This window comes from Brassica napus, chromosome C3 (genome assembly GCF_020379485.1).
Source record: "Brassica napus cultivar Da-Ae chromosome C3, Da-Ae, whole genome shotgun sequence".
Classification (NCBI taxonomy): Eukaryota; Viridiplantae; Streptophyta; class Magnoliopsida; order Brassicales; family Brassicaceae; genus Brassica; species Brassica napus.
In genome coordinates, this window is record NC_063446.1 from 38,195,086 (window position 1) to 38,215,299 (window position 20,214).

The following is a 20,214-nucleotide window of genomic DNA, read 5'->3' on the forward strand; positions in this document are numbered from 1 at the left end:
GCTGGTCGGATCAGGGGAGTGCTCTTTTTGTCCTTCTAGGGAGGAGGGGTATTATTGATATGGGTATAAGAAACGATGCTACTGTGGAAGATGCTATTCTTGAGTCCCGTAGAAGAAGAAGGCATCGTACTCCGCTGCTAATGAGTATTGAAAATGAATTAAATGCTTTGAAAGATTCTTTGAATGTGGAAGAGCTGGACATTAGTCTTTGGAAGCGAGAGTCTGGTTTTAAGCATTTATTTTCTACTCAGGAGGCTTGGAAGTTGTTAAGAGAGCAGAAGGATAAGTGCAGATGGTCTCGAGGTGTTTGGTTCTCCCAAGCAACTCCTAAGTTCGCTTTCATTATGTGGTTGGCAACTTTGAATAGGCTATCTACGATGGACAGGATATCGAGTTGGAATCCAGGAGCTGACTCAACATGTGTGTTGTGTAAGAGTGCATCAGAGTCAAGGGATCACCTCTTTTTTGAATGTTCTTATTCATCTCAGATTTGGGAACATACGATTAGAGGGGTCCTTAGAAGCTCTTATACTAATCGATGGTCAAGTATTATGCTCTTGATTACTGATGGGATACGGGACAAGAGAAAGCTTTTCTGCATTAGCTATGCATTGCAAGCTGTGGTGTATGCGGTCTGGAGGGAGAGGAACAAGGTGAAGCATGGAAATCAGCTTATGCCCTTATCAGTGTTGAAGAAACTGGTTGATAAAGACATTCACAACAAACTTAGTCTTTTGCAAACTAAAAGGATTGGAGGTATGGAGGGAGCTTTGCAGTTCTGGTTTGCTACTAGAGTTTGAGCAGAAGTTTTTGAGGGTGAAATTTTGAGTTTGAAATTTTGATTAAAAAGTTGTAATTTCTTTATCACAAAGGATGCACTTGATGTAATAAGGCTTTTTTTTATGAATAAAATTTAATTTTCAATAAAAATAAAATAAAATATATATATATATATATGTCCGTTCATCTAAATGTTTCATAAAATGTCATGGGATGAAAAGATTATAATATTCTCATAGCTTAAGTGAGATAGTTTTGTCTTTCGATTTTTTTTTTTTAAAACACTGGAATTTCATTAACTTTGGAAAATTACAAGGATGAGAATATGAGATACGGTTTTGAAATACAATTGCCGGCAGGTTCCAAACCTCCGGAGACGAAGCTCCAAACACGGAGAAACGAAGTCCCAAACACGGGAAGATTAAACAAACCAGAACAAGGAAACAACCGTACTACTATCCGCAACAAAACATCGACCATTCTTCAAGAAAGAGCACAAGCACAAGGACCATAAGTTCAGAGAAACAAACAGACATAGGAATAAGCTTGAGGAAGAAATCAAACCCGTCCAATATACTGACGAGAAGGAGAGCCTGCATCCTTTTATATCGCTACAACATCAGACCATCGAGCCTAGTTGAGCCACAGGAGGTGAACCGGGAACCAAACCTTCATGAGAAAGAACAGATTTCTCCTTCAGAGACGAAGCAAACCAACTTGAAGAACAGCTTCTCTCTGCAACTAGAACGTAGATGATACTGAAGAGACCAGAACAAGAGGTACACTTGATGCTGAGAACCGACGGCGACAGGACATGAGAGCACCCCAGGACTAGGCTGAAGAGAGACAGACCACATGCACCAAACGGACTCGGAAGGCTCTAGAAAGATTTGGGTAACGAGATAATCAGATCTAAGGTAAAACCCAGACATGCAACATCAATAAACCAGAAATCAACAAAAGCTTGAAAGCAGAAACGGAAAAGGAAACCGAACTGCTAACAAGAACTCTCAACAAGGTCGATGAAACCCAAGAGGAGAGAAATCAAAAGAAGAAGATAGATCGATGAAGTGGGATAAATCTAACTACAAGAGAACACAAGAAGAAATCCCGACGGTGACACCAAGGGCGCGCCACCGCCGGAAACCACAAACTATGGCGGAGAAGACGAGAGGTTGTCTTTCGATTTTAGTGGTATAAAGAATAAACTGCAAAATGGTTAACTCGATATGGGAACATACATAAATCCAATTGATTAATGTACTTTATAATAAGATAGATATATCAATTATACATCTAAATGTAATATCCTTACTACGAAAACAAACTATACAATCACAATACTAAAAGCAGCATTTCCTCAAAATCTATGCTGCCACGTCATCAAAAATAATTGGCCAATCACAACATTTTATTTTTGTTTTGGGTCTCAATTGTCTGGGCTTGGGTGTGTGGATTTATTAAACCATATTCTGTGTTTTCATTTCAGGCCTATCTCTAAATATAATGCATTGAGACCCGAAATCGCATGTCGTCATCTAAGTCGTATCTTCATCTTACGGCCGCCGCTTTTTCCGAGATGAAAGTCGATGATAACGCCATGGACGTTACAACGTTTCATCTTGCTCTTCTTTACTTCCTGTTAATTCGTGATTTATCCACTCCTCAGCATTCAATCCGACTCCTTCTCTTCCCGTACCTACTCACTAGAGCTTCGGGTATAAATACTTCCTCATCCAGACATGAGCATCACAGCTTCGACGAGAACCAGAAGATCTCTCTGTTCAATTTCTGGTTATTACAATGGCGAATTCCCAAGTCTGTCTTGCTGATTTGAAAGCAGGACGCTGCTCCAACGTTGCGGAGGTCCAGAGGGAAGCAAGAAATGTGAGGAAAGGAGGTGAATTGACGAGTGTTGACATGCTCTTTGTCGATGAGAATGTAAGCCTCTTTTCATAGATATGATTTCAGACAAGAACATATATATATTTGGTGTGGTAGTCTTATCATTGTTCGTTCTTTATGATCATAGTTCAAGGAAAGGTTTGCTTGTGTCCTACCCGCATTCAGCTTTTACCAACGTAATGCGGTGAACAAGGTTAGATTTCAAGTGTGATTAGTTTGTATTGATCTTTTCCTCATTTAAAATGAACTCCGTGACTGTATTAAAAAGCAGAAAGAAGCAGCTTTATAAAGGTTTTTAGTACGTATACTAAAATAAGTGTGGATAGGAGAAATAAGATTGGAGAATTTTAGTTGATTTTCAGACTTAATTTTGTTTGGATGTTGCTTTTAAATGACCAAACCAGAGACTTAAGACATGTATGTGTGCCATCATGATGCTCTGATTGTGCTATGACCCAAAAGTTTTCAGTTTTTTTTGTTAGTTAAACACGTGAAAGCTAAAATGTTCATAAGTTCGATTTAGAGTTGTAAACAAAATTCAAAGTTATAATATTCCATATAGTTGTATAGGCTATTGACTTTTAAATATTCCATCGGTTACAGCATTGAAGACGTTCACCCAAACGGTGGAATCAAGAAATTCAAATCTTCTGTCTACTCCAACGTAAGTTTCGTCCAATCATTTTACTCTTTCTTCTAATCATTTTACTCTCAAGTCAATCATGACAATATCGAGTTGTAGCGTGCACTGAGTCTCCTAATATACTTATATCTCTCTTATACTTTTCAGTTTATATTTTCCTTTCGTCTAAATCAAAACTGGTTCCCCAATCCAATCGTTCTCAAGTCATGTCGCTCATACAACAAGGTGAGATGGCTTTGTCTGCAAATCGGTTTCAAAGGTTACGAGAAGTAGCTCGAGGTCATCTTTCAAGACTCCAAGGGATTTGGTCTCTGTGCTCTGATCAAGTCGCAGTTGGACAAAAAACTCACTCTTGCTGCATGTGTGATCGTGCTCTGAGTCCAGTTTCTTTGTCTACCCCCACAAAGTCATCATCAAGACTTCTTCATCTTCACATCTGAGTGAGAGCGGGAGCAAGGCTGCAGACCCAGACCCAGTTGGGACATCACCAGAGCCTACAACTAAGAAGCCAATGAGGTGTACCAATCTTGAGTAGACGTTATAGTGGCTCTCAATTATCGTTCAGCCCAGCTGTCATCTATCATATTTTCATAGTTTAAGCTTTCAGTTTAATAATTGTAAGGCTTATTAGGTCTCGGTCTATGCAAATATTTGGGCTTTGATATTTTAAAATTAAACACTTATACACCTAAGTGAGTCAATAACATAATATTTCCCAGCTTCTTATTTCTCTTCCAAACACACTCCATCGAAGATAAATTGACTCTACAGGAAATAGCTTTCCCCGACATACAACGTTTTTTAAAACTTCGGGGATATAAACATAAGAATGTAGCTGGGTGGATGTCGTCCACCTGAGTGTGAACCCAAAGTTGACCTTTAGTTCGTCAAAAGCTTTTAACACAAGAAAAATTCCAGAAAATGTTGTGTTTTTCAGTTTTGCCAATTTTGTTGATCAGACGGCAATATAAGCACTGCGATTAAACTATGTTTGGCACACTTTGACTCTAAAGAACGATTGTCCAATTACCACCATCCACAGATATAATAAACTGAAAAACTATTAATAAATAACAAAACAATTTAATCCATCGTAACAGTAAACTAAATGGAATAATCTGGAAAAAGAAGTCCAAGTCTTAGTTTACAATATACATTACAAACTAAAATAAAATAAAAAATGCAACACAATAAACATGAATTCAAGATTATTTTGAAGACAAAGTATTTAACCAACATGTCCACAATGAATTCTTAACATATTCTCACATCTATGACATGGACAAAACATGTAAGGATTGTTAATACTTTAAAAGGAGAAAAAATTTGTTATCTTCATTCAAACACATGCATTTACATGTTTTTCTTTTGGAACATCAATTTTACTTTATGCTTTAAGATCAACTATATTTACTTTGGTGCAACTATCACCTATTTATTCTATTTTTATTAAATCGATTAGTGAAAATCACTTATGCTATTCATTTTTGACCTAAACAACTTCAAAACAAAGTAATTCACTACAATCATTAAGGACTATCAAATTGATACAAAAAAAATTAAAATTATTAGAAAATAAAACATACGAACCCGGCGCGTAGCGCCGGAATACCACTAGTATGTAATAAATATCGATCCTTACTGAAAATTCTAGACAATGAACAAAATTATTCCACGTAAATATAAAGTTAAATTTATATGATGTTTTGTTTTAATACGAAAAATAGATTAATAGTTTTTTTTTAACGCTGATTTATTATGATTTTACAATTATGATATGAGAAATATTACGAATGGTGTAACGACTGCCCCGCTGTCTCCGACATGGACCCAGTGAAATTGAATTCTCCGTGAAGATGCGGAGTACCAACGGCTAGACGGTAAATACTACATGCCTTATGAAGACCTACACCTAACTACATCACCTGAGCCGTCCTATGAAGATCCACGCCTGACCAAATTTACTTGCACCATGTTGAAGATCTATTGTAAACCTTTCTTTCGTAGTCTACATAATTGTTTAATAAATCGCTTTCTCCGGGATTTGAAACCTGGATTTCCTATAATTTGCAATACATTGCATAGTTTGGGATTCGAACCCCAGACATGAGTGTAGAATCCTTTAAATCTTAACCAGTAGGCTACGGTGCTTCCACAGTAGATTAATAGATTAGTTATTTTTATTGTTATGATAAATGGTATATGTTAATTCTAATAGGACCATTAAAACAACTTAAATGACAAGTCGACAATTTTTTATAGTAGATAAAAATAAGATTCTAAGTTAATAGATTAGATTTCCTCATGAAACCAATATTCAATATTCCCTCTGTTTTGATATATAAGTAGTTTTACCAAAAAATATTTGTTTTACAAGATGTTTACATAATCCAAAACAACTTTTACATTTATTACATATTGTGTGACCAATCAAATAATTCATACATTTTTATTATTGGTTGAATTTATGTATTCAATGCTATTTTTTCAAAAATAAAAATTTTCTTAATATTCACATTTTTAACTAAAACTACTTACAAATAAAAACAGAGGGAGTACCAGATTTTTTCATGCATCAATCTTTTAAGACAAATATAATTTTCCCCTAACACTCCTTTGGTTATAAATACACAAAATATTACTTTACATTCTCCATCTGTAACGCAATCTAAAAGCTTCTCGGAAACGAAAAATACCCTTGAAATATAAGCAGTTATCTTGAGAACATGGCTCTTGGTATGTTTTTTATTGTTTATTGCCTATACTTATGCTGTAGTTACGATAAAAGTTGTTGAAGCATTTTCTAGGATATATATTCAAGTTTGTAACTGACTATATAATGAATTTATGTCTTGTGAAAATATTCACAGATAGTAATGGGATTGCATATGGAGTCACTAGGCTTGTTCGTCCTAGAGGAACCCACAAAGCCACTATAGTTTGGTTGCACGACATCGGGGAAAATGGCGACGAGTAACATTCTCGCATTCATTATTCGCGTTTTTTTTTACATATGCTCATTTATTTTCAACAAACAAAACATGATCTTAAGTTTTAAACATGATTTAGAAAAGCTTCGAGTTTTTTTTTTGTTTTAAATGTAAGAAAACTGAAATTGAAAAGGATGTTTAAAACAAAATAGATTTCGGAAGGTTCTATAAATAAGAATTTCAATATTCTTTTAGTGCCAAAGAATAATAAGTATTAATCTCTTTTGTTCCTTTCCTCACAGTCTTTTTTTTTTTAATGAGAATTTAACTCTTGTTTTTCAATGTTTTTAAAGTTTGTTCCTTAATATATATATGTTAATTCGTTCTGCAGCTCAGCTCGGTTTGTAAGAGAGTTGAATCTTCCAAATGTACAGATCCGTGAACATGTTTTTCATAAATCTGTTTTTATTGCCAAATGGAAACTTGGTCGAAATTTCTAATTGAATTTTATGATGGATATGCATAGATTAAATGGATTTGTCCTACTGCTCCTACACGTCCAGTTTCTCGCTTGGGTGGAGCGGTAACCACTGCTTGTAAGATCATCAGTTAGCTTTAAACTTGAAATTACGTTATGTCTTCAAAAACTTTTAATTGAAAACCAACAAGATTGTATTTACAATATGTTCGTATGAACTAGGGTGCGACGTCACACAAGTTTCTGAAAACATGGAACATGATTTGGCTTCTATCAATACTACATGTGTGTTAGTGGCTAACCTTTTGGCTGGTGAACCTGCTCATGGTAACCCATATCCATCTACATCTAACATGCATAGTTTAGACTCTATAGTATGCATCAAATTTATATATCAAATGTTACTAATCCTTGGTTTTGATAGTCATGAAAGGAGTAGGAGGTATCGGCCTGGGTGCAGCGCAAGCTCTCTACTTTGCGAGTTGTTATGTGGTTGGAGGTATGCGCGATATGGGCCTAAACGCTGTTGTAGGGATCAACGGCTGGCTACCTGCCTGGACGTAAATATTTCTACTTACACATTATTCCATTTTTTTTATATTTCTTGAAACTAAGTTAAATACCATTTAAACATGGAAACTTAAATCAACCTTGCAGAAACTTCCTGTACCATATTGATTCCCTCACTGTGTCTGGAACTCTTGCTGCATCGTTACCAATCTTACTTACAAATGAAAATTGTATGTGTAACAAGTTATATTATCATCCATTGAGATAACAATCGCAAGATGATATTGACTCTTCTCGATTATATTGTGTTACAGCTATGGTTCCCTTCCAATTTGGATGGCTAAGTGAACAATCCCTTAGTAGGGCAGGTATTCCAGTCACGTTCAGACCAAACGATGGGTCTAAAACTTCACTTTGTTTTGGCTTTAGTTTCCATTTGACCTTATTTTCTGAAACTGATTTTGGGGGTTATGCCAAATATATGCAGGAGGGATCCTACAGCTATTGGAAATTGGCTCAAAACATACCTCCAGCTCTAGGACTAACGCTAGAATTCTCGTAAAGGAAGAAACTGGAGGGAAACACTGTGCACAAAATTTTAGCAAAAAAAAAAAAAACACTATCGTACATTATAAAATATTTTAAAATACTATTTCTTTCTTTGGCCTTTGCTATTCGTAATCATTAGTGGATATATTCTACGCTATAATATTTTACAATAATAGAAATTTGTTTAGAATGGCAAAATAACTCGAGATCTCTCTTGCATTGCGGCTAGGGTTTGGCGACATGATAGGCGATTCTGAGATCTGGTTCTCCTCCGTTTCCGACATGCCCTCGCCGGCTTTCTGAAACCTCTCTCCGGACTCCTGGTGCACAAGGGAGACTACACAACACTCCTTGTGCCCCCTGCTCTTCGCTCGTCAGATCTCACGATTCTCTCTCTGGCTTCTTTGCCAAGTAACACAATATTCACGCAATATTCGCTTTCTGTTTTAAGGCAAGCTTCTCCTAAACCGACCATACCAAAACCCTAAGATCACTCTGCATCTATAAACCTGCCGTACCTCTCTCAAGCACACACCACAACTCCCTAAGCCTTACAGATCTTGATCTTGATTTATTTTCTCTAGTTTCTACTAAGTTTTTCATCCCAACTCTCACTATGAGTCAATCGTCTCTGATCGTCCGTAAGGGAGGTCCCTCCAATGGTGATCGACATACTTTGAACTCTGAAGATGATATCATCCGTATTCCGGACTGTGATATCAATGACGCCAAGGAACGATTCCGTCTCACTCTAATTGGGCGGGTCTTTCACGTTCGTGGGCGCAGTATCGACGCTCTAATCAACCTCCTCCCCCGCCCTCGTATCTGGAACGTAGAAGGAAGAGTCCGTGGACTCAACCTGGGGAACGGTCGGTTCCAGTTTGACTTCGACAATGAAGCGGACCTACAAATGGTTTTAAACAAGCGTCCCTGCCACTTCAACCAATGGAGTTTCGCACTGGAACGTTGGGAACCTTTCACTAGTGAAACTTTTCCAAACACAATTCCCTTTTGGATAAGTGTAACAGGAGTCCCAGTTCACTTCTGGAATGATAAAACCTTCACGGAGATCGCTAATGCGCTTGGTAAGAAAATCCTCATTGATGCAAAGAAGGCGAGAATTCAAGTCTCCATCGCAGCTGACAAGCCCCTGCAGTTTGAACGCCGAATAGGCTTCCCAAATGGAGATATTGGGAAAGTAACTCTTACATATGACGGTCTTCATCGCTACTGTTTTACCTGCAAGCTTATCTCCCATGATGAAAACACTTGCCCCCTCTTAACGCCAGAGGAAACGGAGCACAAAAGAAAGCAAAGGCTAGATAGCCATGATAACAATGATCAATCAAAACTCCCTATCTATGGCTCTCAAGTGTTTAACTCCAAGAATCCCCTGAAAAGACCCCGATCCCCTATTAATGGGAGACACCACAGTCCTTCACCAACCTCAAGAAACAGAGAGCTTTACCAAAATGAAAACGAAGGAAGAGCACGGCCTCATCCTTCTCAACTCGTGAGGCACGAGATCGCAAAAGCTCCAGTAGGCAGGGTAACCGGCAATCACACCAAGGTAGAGAAGTATGGAGTCGACTAGAAATCTCAACCAGAAGGGAAGATGCCCAAAGAGGACGCAACTACGACCGCCAATCCCGAAACACACACCGTAAGGAAGCGCCGCGACCCAACAACAACTCTACCCTTGAATGGCGTCCAAGACGCAACGTTGAGGACTCTAGGAACAAATCCAACATTAACAGGGCGCCTCATCAAACTGAGTATGACCGTACGGAAAGGTCTCGGGCTACTTTTGACTCCCAAAAGACAATATCTGACAACCGTGCATCCCTGGAATCAGGAGAACTTGCTGCGACTCGCATATCAGAAGCTGCAATTGCTAATGCAGAGGAAGAAAGGATCCGACGCCTCAAAGGCAAAGAGTGGACATAGACGTACCCACGACTCAAACCAAGGCTGCACGTTCAACACCTCTGGAACATCGAGGCACAAACCTGTTCATTTCTGAGCAACCCTCGGAGACACCCCTGCCTACACGTCAAGCCCAAAGGTATGATCCATCTCCCATGGAACAAAGAGATAAATTCCTAGAACTAGAGACTGGAATAGATCAGGATTTAATGGCGCCTCTAACTGATCTTGAGATAGCTGAGGTAGATAACTTAGTCCTTGAAACGGAACGTCTTGAGATGGCTGAGAATACGATAGATGAGAATATGATCGATATTGATAATGATGATCTTCTTGGAGATTCTCCTGACCTTGATGCAGAAAAAATCGAGGCAATATCTCAACTCTCTCCAGCTAATGCTGTGTACAAGGAGTCGGCAGCTATAGGACAACACCTTGCACTCGCCAAGGCAACCGCAACATCCCAGGAACCCGCCCAAAAGAACTTGTCTGACGCTTACGTCCCAAAAGGCTTGCTCAAGAAAAAGGCCCCCCGCTCCCCCGACATAAAAGGAGCGAATGCATCGAAGAAACTTCAGGCGCTCAACACCCGTGCTTCTCCAAAGAAGAAGGCATTAACGGGTAAAAGACAAACATCTTCTTCGACTGAGGTCCCTCGCTTTGAGGTGTTTCCTTCTGCTTCACGCAAAAAATATGTATCCCTTTCAGGTTCGGTGGTGTCCCAGAAACCACCCAATAAGAAGATATGAGTGCAATAGCTTGGAACTGTCAGGGCGCCGGAGCTTATCTGACAAAGCAACATCTCCGGGAACTGCATCGTTGTTTTCTTCCTTCTTTTCTTTTTCTCTCTGAGACAAAAAACAATTACTCTTTTCTTTAAGATTTTCAGTTTGAGTTTGGTTATAAGAAATTGTTCACCGTGGAGCCCGAGGGTAGAAGCGGTGGACTAGCACTTTTTTATTTGGATTCTTTTGATGTTACTATTCTGTTTTCCAATAATCGCATGATCGATATTGAAGCCACCATAGAAGGGCACAAGGTCTTTATTACTTTTGTGTATGGTGATCCGGTCGTTGAGTACCGAGAAAATGTATGGGAACGCCTTACGCGTATAAGCATAACAAGGTCAGGACCATGGCTGATGCTAGGAGACTTTAACGAGATAACCAGCAACCTGGAAAAGAAAGGAGGTAGGAGACGACCTGATTCCTCCTTCCTACCCTTCTTGAACATGCTGGCAAATTGTGGGATGATCGACTTTCCCTACAACGGAAACCCCCTCTCCTGGGTCGGCAATAGAGCATCTGGAAAAGTTCAATGCAGGTTAGATCGAGCAGTAGGAAATGGAGACTGGCATCACTATTTCTCCCACTCAAATGTGGAGTATCTACGCCTTTGGGGCAGCGATCATCGCCCCATCCTCACACGATTTCTGTCTGTGAAGAAACAAGGCAAGAGAGCTTTTAAATTCGATAAGAGATGTATTGGTAAAAATGGCTTTCGGGATTCTATACTCCAGGGATGGAATGAACCAACGTTCTTTAGCAAGGACGAACTCCATGAACGAATAGCCCATTGCCGTAAATTCATCTCTCATTGGAAGCACGCCAACCCCTCAAACGCTGCAAAAAAGATAGAAGAAATCAAAAGCCAGCTAAAGCAAGCCCAAGTTGACGACGACTACTCACAAGATGATATCTTAAGTTTAAAATGGAACCTCTGTACCACTTTTAGAGACGAGGAGCTCTACTGGAAGCAAAAAAGTCGAGCTAATTGGCTGCGAGAAGGTGACCAGAATACCAAATTTTTCCATGCTACTACAAAGCAACAGAGGGCTAGAAACCGAGAGATAAAGCTTTGGAAGGAAACGGCCTATGGGCGGAAACCAAAAAAGATATGAAGAAGTGGCAACAGGATACTTCCAAACGCTCTTCACCACCTCGGAGCCTTCCGACTTTGCTGAATCCCTCAAATACATTACCGGAAAAGTTACCCCGGCCATGAATGATGCTCTAACAAGAATTCCATCAAATGATGAGATCCGTAAATCTGTGTTCGACATAAACCCTGACAAAGCCCCTGGCCCCGACGGAATGACAAGCCTCTTCTTCCAAAAGTATTGGGGTATCACGGCAGAAGTGGTAAGCCAAACGGTCAAAGATTTCTTTCAGTACAGCGTTCTAGATCCCCGCTTGAACCAGACGAATATTTGCCTCATTCCAAAGACTGAGCGCCCTAGCGAGATGTCCGAATTCTGTCCAATCAGTCTATGCAATGTAAGCTACAAGATCATCTCCAAAATCATGAGTAAACGTCTAAAGCGATGTCTGCCCAGCTTAATCTCGGAGACCCAATCATCCTTTGTGGCTAGACGACTAATTACAGACAACATACTGGTAGCACACGAGGTGTTTCATGCCCTGAGAATGAACCCAAGTTGCAAAGCTAAATTCGTAGCAATCAAAACGGATATGAGCAAAGCCTTCGACAGAGTTGAATGGTCTTTTCTCGAAGCCCTTCTACTCAAATTGGGCTTCTCGGCCATATGGGTATCTTGGGTAAAACTCTGCATCACCTCGGTATCTTATCAAGTACTCCTAAATGGAGAACCAAAGGGTAGTATTTCTCCTTCGAGAGGCATCAGGCAAGGCGATCCAATCTCCCCCTTTCTCTTCATCATCCTCACGGAAGCTCTCATCTCACAAATTCAAGGAGCTGAGAGGGAGGGCAGGATCACAGGTCTGAAGATTGCAAGAGGTAGCCCACCAATCTCGCACCTCTTGTTCGCAGATGATAGCCTTTTCTTCTGCAGAGCCGAAGTCTCGCAATGTACGGAGCTTATGACGATCATCCATACATACGGTTGCTCCTCAGGACAGAAACTAAATGTAGATAAATCCTCCATTCTGTTCGGTAACAAGGTCCCACCTGACTTAAAAACAGAGATCAAGCAGGCCATGGGTATTACAAAGGAAGGCGGCATGGGAGTCTACCTCGGCCTACCTGAGAAGATCTGTGGAAGCAAAAAACAGGCCTTTGCTTTCATCCAAGAACGCTTACAGAATCGTATCAATTCCTGGTCTGCCAAATTGCTCTCCAAAGGTGGAAAAGAAGTCTTGATAAAGTCAGTCGCACAAGCTCTCCCGACCTACGTTATGTCATGCTTCCTGCTACCACAAGAAATAATTCGAAAGCTCAGCAGCGCGATATCTCGCTTCTGGTGGAGCACAAAAAATAATAATCGCGGACTTCATTGGATTACCTTGAAGAAAATTTGCACACCACAAGATAAGGGAGGCTTAGGTTTCCGGGATTTCAAAAATTTTAATCTCGCATTACTTGCGAAGCAGCTCTGGAGACTCATACACTACCCAAACTCTCTCCTAGCGCGCGACCTCAAAGGAAGATATTATCGCCTCTCAAACCCGATAGAGGTCAACAAGGCGAGCAACCCCTCCTATGTCTGGAAAAGTCTCATGGCTGCTCAACCTCTCCTGAAATCTGGACTGCGTAAATCGATTGGAGCTGGGCAAAATACTTTAGTCTGGTCAGATCCATGGATCCCGACGATACCGGCACGACCAGCAATCCCGTGTGGCCCATCTTTCAACCCCTCCCTGCGGGTAAGCGACCTTATTGATCCTAGCACAAACAAGTGGAAACACGATCTCTTAAGAGAACTGGTAGTTCCAGAAGACATTCCATACATTCAAAGTCTCAAACCGACGCTTTCTCCCCGGGCCATAAACTACTGTTGGAACCTCACCAAATCTGGGATGTACTCTGTAAAAACTGGATATGCTTTGGCCATGGAATCAATGGAGTACACGGAAGCGGCACAAGCTCTCGAACCCAGCATAACAGCCTTACAAGCGAAAGTATGGACACTCAAGACTACCAAAAAGATTAAGCACTTCATCTGGCAAGCGATCTCTAACTGTGTACCAGTATGTAGCGCGCTTTCCGATCGCCACTATGGCACATATCGAACATGTCCAAGATGCGGTGCAGAGGAAGAGACTCGCAACCATTTGCTCTTTGAGTGTCCGCCCTCCGTCCAAGCCTGGGCCTTTGCGGACATACCGCATCCTCCGGGGCTATTCCCAAGCGACTCAATATATAGTAACCTGAACTATGTCCTATGGCGCGCAAAGGAATATGCGATCCTGGATACTATCAGTACGACTGTCCCATGGATAATATGGTACATATGGAAAGCTCGCAACGACAAGGCTTTCAACGGCAAGGACATCTCCCCGCTAGAGACCATCCAAATTGCCCGAGCAGAAGCCGAAAGTTGGCGCACAGCTCAGATCATCCAACAACCCCAAGAAGGCGCAGACGGTGAAGCCCCCCCCCCCCCCCCCCCCCCCCCCCCCCACCTCAAAACCCTGGTCCTAAATGCTTGATTGACGCTTCCTGGCACAAGGAAGATGATTTTTTTGGTGGGGGAATGGTCCTAACGACTGAGGATGGGATGACGACTTACGGTTCTTTTGCCAGTAACCGAGTCTTAACCCCCCTACATGCAGAGTTCCAAACTCTACTGTGGGCCATGAAATCCTCCATTCAGTTGGACCATAGTTCCATGACCTTCAAGACAGACTGCCTTCAACTAGTCAATCTCCTTGAAGAAGACGACGAAGACAAATGGCCATCCTTGTTGGCTGAATTTGATGAGTTCCATCTTATTCGTTTTATGTTTACTTTTTGCTCCATATCTTTTACTCCTCGCTCTCTGAACTTCCGAGCCGATCGCCTTGCAAAAGGAGCTCGCTCTCGAGGTCTCTCTTTTTCCCATGTAAACACTCAGCTCCCAAGCTGGTTGGCTCATGGGGCCAACCTCTTGATACTCACTTAATAAAATATGGAGCTTTCGATGTCAAAAAAATAATAATAGAAATTTGTTTATCCCATTCATGTTATTATATCCTAGTGAGAAGGATCTATTTTTATCCTAATCGAGTTAATATTTAATTTATCTTCAACTTTTTACAGTATTTATGTTTAAAAAAGTCATATTTATTTGTACTTCAAACAACGAAAAACTTAGTCATATTTATTTGTACTTCAAACAACCACTACAAGAAAACACACCGAATTCCGACGGAGGTTCCGACGGACACCAAGGTCGTCGGATATTTGTGACGGAATACTCACAAATTTCCGACCAAATCCAAAAAAACTAAGTCGTCGGAATTCCGTCGGCCATTTCCGACGGAATTCCGACGAAATAGGGTTCGTCGGAATTTTCCGACGACTTTTCGACGACATTCCGATAAAAAATGTAACCGTTGTAGTCGTCGGAATTCCGTCGGAAAATACCGACGAATTTCCGACGACATTCCGATTTACAGGAATGTCGTCGGAATTCCGTCGGTATTATCCGACGGAATTCCGACGAACCATGTGACCGTTGCCGACAAATATATATGACCGTTGTATAGCCGTTTGAGATTGGACAATACCGACGGAATTCCGACGGACTGCTTTACATCCGTCGGAATTCCGTCGGAAAGTCGTCGGAGGTCCGTAAGCAATTTCCTATAAATACAACCCCTCCTCATTCAACTCATTCACACTTCATTCTCTCTTCATTCTCTTTAGTCATAACAATTCCGTGAAAATCATGTCTTCAGAAGTTTATTATCGTTCGTGGATGGATAAACCTCATTTGGATCCGAACACCAATTTGCTTACGGAAGAATACGTTCAAGGGATTGGAGAATTCATGAGGCTTGTTCAACAGCAACCGGATGCAAAAAGTGGTATGTTAAGATGTCCCTGCTCTTCTTGCAATAATAATAAGGTTATAAAAGAATTTGATGTTTGGACTCATTTGTATATGAAAGGGTTTTCACGTAATTATAAAGTTTGGTACCTTCATGGGGAAACTGGTTATGAATATGGTAGTACTAGCGAACCTCAGCCTGTTAGTGAACCTCAGCCTGATATTAGGTTAGAAGAATCTAGAACGGATATAGATTATGGTGTAGGTACTGAGCAGATGGTACATGATCATTATAGAGGGGAAGAACCAAACCCCGAGTCTAGGAGATTTTTTGACATGTTGGATGCAGGAAAACAACCTTTGTATCAAAATTGTAGAGATGGTCATTCAGTCTTATCATCTGCAACTAGATTAATGGGTATTAAGACAGACTATAATTTGGCTGAAGAATGTATGGATGCGATTACTGATTTTGTCAAAGGTATTCTACCTGAGGATAACCTTGCACCGGGTTCATACTACGAGGTTCAGAAACTTGTTGCAGGTCTTCAACTACCGTATGAAGTGATAGATGTATGTATTGACAACTGCATGATCTACTGGAGAGCGGATGAGACACGGAATGTATGCAAATTTTGTGGGAAACCTCGTTATCAGGAGACGAGGGGAAGAGTTCCGATCCCATTCAAAAGAATGTGGTATTTGCCTTTGACGGAAAGATTGAAGAGGTTGTATCAGTGTGAGCGCACAGCAAAAGCAATGAGATGGCATGCAGAGCATTCCACAAATGGTGAGATTAGACATCCTTCAGATGCAAAGGCTTGGAAACATTTCCAGTCAACATATCCAGAATTTGCGGAAGAGAGAAGAAATGTTTATCTTGGATTATCTACTGATGGTTTCAGCCCATTTGGAAAGCATGGAAGGCAGTATTCTCTATGGCCAGTTATTGTGACACCGTACAACTTACGGCCGAGCTTGTGCATGCGACGAGAGTTTTTGTTTCTCTCAATTCTCGTCCCCGGGCCAGATCATCCTAAAAGATCACTAGATGTGTTTCTTCAACCACTAATATATGAGTTGCAACAACTATGGGCGCATGGTTTTGAGACATACGATGTTTCGCGCAAAGAAAACTTTCAGATGCGGGCAGTACTTATGTGGACAATAAGTGACTTTCCAGCATATGGTATGTTATCTGGATGGACAACACATGGGAAGCTATCATGTCCATATTGTCAAGATGACACAGATGCTTTCCAACTAAAGAACGGAAGGAAAACGTGTTGGTTTGACTGTCACAGACGATTTCTACCACCTGATCATCCATACCGCAGGAGTAAGACTTCGTTTACGAAGAACAAGCAGGTGTTTGATGGTCCACCTGAGGAAGTTAGTGGGAAAGATTTGTTGAAGCAGTTTAGGTATTTTGATGCAGAAAGGACGCCAGATGTAGGTGGACATGAAAACATTCGAGTCAATGCGGTTGGAGAGCTACATAACTGGCACAAAAAGAGTATTTTCTGGGATCTGCCATATTGGGAGAGTCATCTATTGCGGCATAATTTAGATGTCATGCATATTGAGAAGAACTTCTTCGATAATCTGATGAACACAGTCCTTAACATCCAAGGTAAAACGAAGGATAATTTGAAGTCAAGGTTGGATTTAGTCGATATTTGTGATCGTTCTGAACTTCACGTTGATGAGAACGGTACGGCCCCTTTTCCCATTTATCGGCTAGATGGTGCTAGAAAAGAAGAGTTCTTTGATTGGATTACAGATAAAGTGAAATTTCCTGACGGATATGCATCAAATTTGGGGAACTGCGTTGATAGAAGCGAAGGAAAGTTTACTGGCTTGAAGAGTCATGATTGTCATGTAATTATGCAGCGCCTCCTTCCGTTTGCTTTTTCAGCATTATTGCCACGTAATGTTCATGAAGCAATTGCAGGTATATTATATTTTTACAATTTAATTTATTTTTATATTTAACAATTATGCTTATAAAAACTTAATACTTACGAAAATTATGTCTTTTATCTATGTAGGGATTAGTGTTTTCTTCCGCGACTTATGCAGCAGAGTAGTGACTGAAGAGGGTATTAATAATTTGAAGACAAACGCACCAGTCAGCATGTGCAACCTTGAGAAGATATTTCCTCCATCATTCTTTGATGTAATGGAACATCTTGCTATTCATCTCGCAAGAGAATTGGAACTTGGTGGTCCTGTGCAGTACAGATGGATGTATATTTTTGAGCGTTATATGCATCATCTGAAGAAGATGGTCAAAAATCAAAGCAGGGTGGAAGGATCTATAGTGGCACAGGTGATCAATGAAGAAACTGCAATCTTTGCTGAAAATTATTTTCCACCAGAAGTGCATACAAAACACCGAAGACCTGCTCGGCATGATGATAGAGGGGAGAGAGCAACATATCATGTTACTGTCCCAAGCATGTTCAAGGAAATAGGACGACTTAGTGGAAAATTCACGAAGCGGAGACTTACGGACACTGAGCACGCTCATTTGCAAACATATTTGCTCACCAACTGTGAAGATGTTCTACAATATGAGAGGTAAAAATATTTATTCATTTATTGTTAGATTAATATTCAATAATTTTATTTCATATTGATAATATTTTTGTATATAGTGTATATATGGCGGAGTTGCGTATGACTCACAGGCATGCAACAGAAGATGAGCTTCGACAACTTAGAGATAACGGATTTGCTGCGTGGCTTCGTAGTTATGTGAGTCATATATCATATTACCCTATGCAAATGATTAGTTTAAATTTAATATATATAAACTAATTAATTTTGCAATCATATATGTTTTTAATTTATAGGTGAATGATGGTTTGGCCAGAGGTCTTGTGTTCGATGATTGGATACGCGAATTTGTGCAGGGACCAAACTATGTGGTCAAATCATATCCTAAATTTTGTACGCGAGGATATGCATTCACAAGGAAAGGTCATTCTAAGACAACATATGATGCTGGTGTTTCATCTTCTTCTGGTGACGATGTCTACTACGGCAACATAAAAGAAATATTGGAAATCCAATTTCCTGGAATGGTTGGATTGCGTTGTGTAGTATTCTATTGTGATTGGTATGACACCACCCCAGATAGAGGAGTGAAGATTGATGCGTTTGGTGTTACATCAGTTCATTCGCGGCGGAAACTTCAATATTATGATCCCTTCATTCTTGGTTCGCAAGCTGATCAGGTATGTCAATTTATTCATAATTTTTTACCAATATAATTAATTAATGTTATATATTTTACTAATACTTGTATAATTGATATGTATAGGTGTGCTACATCAGTTACCCTCGGGTGACGTACAGAGACGATCCATGGGTTACTGTAACGCAAATCAACCCAAGAGGACGAGTGGATGGAACTTCTGATGATGATGAACCATTGCAACCAGAGTCTACCAGCAACGCCCAGGCAGTTGAAGATTTGGAAAATGTTCAACTCGTTGAGAATTTGACTGTGTTTGGACATGATGCTGTCGTACATTCAGAGCCGGAAGCCGAGGTTGGGGAGTTTGATGAAGATTCAGAAGATTCTGATTAGTTTTTTTTTTTTTTTTTTTTAATGGTCCGTCGGAAATCCCTCGCAATATACCGACGACATAGCGACGACAATGGGTTTCATTGAAAATTGGAAAGGTCGTCGGTATTTCGTCGGAAAATACCGACGACATGTGTTTCTATAAAGTTTCAATCATAAAAATCTATAAATTTAGATGCCAAAACTATGAAAATAACACATAATAAGTGTTTAGTATAGTATTAGATCGCAACCGTTCAAATATAACAACTCATTAAAATATTTATGTATGCATATCATTGTTTTCATAACATCTCATCTTAACATTATATACTTATACAATCATATTTATATAAGCTTACACTACAAAAAATGTTGTTGTGTAAAATCGTGTTATAAAACATTTTTATTGTTAAATCTTTATGCAAATACTATATATATTATCAAAGATTTGGATTTTGCATTTAGAAACTTGAAATCAACACCCTAAACACTAAGTCGTCGGAATTCCGTCGGAATATACCGACGGAATGTGTCCGTCGGAAAATACTGACGGACACATTCCGTCGGAATTTCAATTTGCCCGGGAGAACCAAACCGCTTGAAAATTTTCGCGAATCGGCATTTGGTATATTTTAATTATACCGACGGAATACCGACAAACCCGTGTCCGTCGGAATCCTCGGATATAAAAACCCTCCTTCTTCCTTCTTCGTTATCTCCGCTGCCCCCCTCTCACAAAACGCAAACAATCCGGCGATTTCTCCCCTCTCCGGCGATTCCGGCCTTTCTCCACCTCTCTTCACCGGCGAATCCTCTCCTCACCCTCATATCTCTTCCCCAAACCCAAATCATGTAAGAATCATCCCAAACCTTCTTTTTATCAATTGTTTAGGGTTTTGGAAGTTGATCTCGGATTTTAGGTTGTTTGATTGAAAATTTTAGGATTAAATGGATAGTTTAGGATATATAAGTTAGGATTGTTGTTTTAGTTTTTTTTGGAACATTTTTTGATTTTTAAAAACGTTTTTTGATTTTTAAAAACGTTTTTTGATTTTTTAAAACGTTTTTTTTATTTTTAAAAACGTTTTTGATTTTTAAAAACGTTTTTTGATTTTTTAAAACGTTTTTTTTTTTTATTTTTAAAAACGTTTTTTGATTTTTAAAACGTTTTTTTTTTATTTTTAA

General features: G+C 39.9%; 3 protein-coding genes across 3 annotated transcripts; all 3 read left to right on the forward strand.

Moving 5' to 3' along the window:
- Window positions 1-2,583: 2,583 nt before the first annotated feature.
- On the forward strand, window positions 2,584-7,511 carry LOC106417055 (acyl-protein thioesterase 1 homolog 2). Its single transcript, XM_048749609.1, has 5 exons — window positions 2,584-2,721; window positions 2,813-2,878; window positions 6,785-6,854; window positions 6,959-7,063; window positions 7,161-7,511. The coding sequence occupies exons 1-5, from the start codon at window positions 2,584-2,586 to the stop codon at window positions 7,298-7,300; spliced, it is 519 nt and encodes a 172-aa protein (XP_048605566.1). The 3' UTR covers window positions 7,301-7,511.
- A 900-nt stretch (window positions 7,512-8,411) lies between these two features.
- On the forward strand, window positions 8,412-9,389 carry LOC106417056 (uncharacterized protein At4g02000-like). The gene has a single exon (XM_013857920.1). The coding sequence runs from the start codon at window positions 8,412-8,414 to the stop codon at window positions 9,387-9,389; it is 978 nt and encodes a 325-aa protein (XP_013713374.1).
- A 2,332-nt stretch (window positions 9,390-11,721) lies between these two features.
- LOC125583064 lies at window positions 11,722-14,582 on the forward strand. Its single transcript, XM_048749610.1, has 2 exons — window positions 11,722-14,065; window positions 14,254-14,582. The coding sequence occupies exons 1-2, from the start codon at window positions 11,722-11,724 to the stop codon at window positions 14,580-14,582; spliced, it is 2,673 nt and encodes an 890-aa protein (XP_048605567.1).
- Window positions 14,583-20,214: the final 5,632 nt, after the last annotated feature.

Coding starts and splice junctions, on each gene's coding strand:
- LOC106417055 (XM_048749609.1), top strand. CDS start 2,584: ATGGCGAATTCCCAAGTCTGTCTTGCTGATTTGAAAGCAGGACGCTGC. Junction 2,722..2,812: donor TGCTCTTTGTCGATGAGAAT/GTAAGCCTCTTT, acceptor TTATGATCATAG/TTCAAGGAAAGGTTTGCTTG. Junction 2,879..6,784: donor AACGTAATGCGGTGAACAAG/GTTAGATTTCAA, acceptor GGATATGCATAG/ATTAAATGGATTTGTCCTAC.
- LOC106417056 (XM_013857920.1), top strand. CDS start 8,412: ATGAGTCAATCGTCTCTGATCGTCCGTAAGGGAGGTCCCTCCAATGGT.
- LOC125583064 (XM_048749610.1), top strand. CDS start 11,722: ATGAATGATGCTCTAACAAGAATTCCATCAAATGATGAGATCCGTAAA. Junction 14,066..14,253: donor ACCCCAAGAAGGCGCAGACG/GTGAAGCCCCCC, acceptor CCCTACATGCAG/AGTTCCAAACTCTACTGTGG.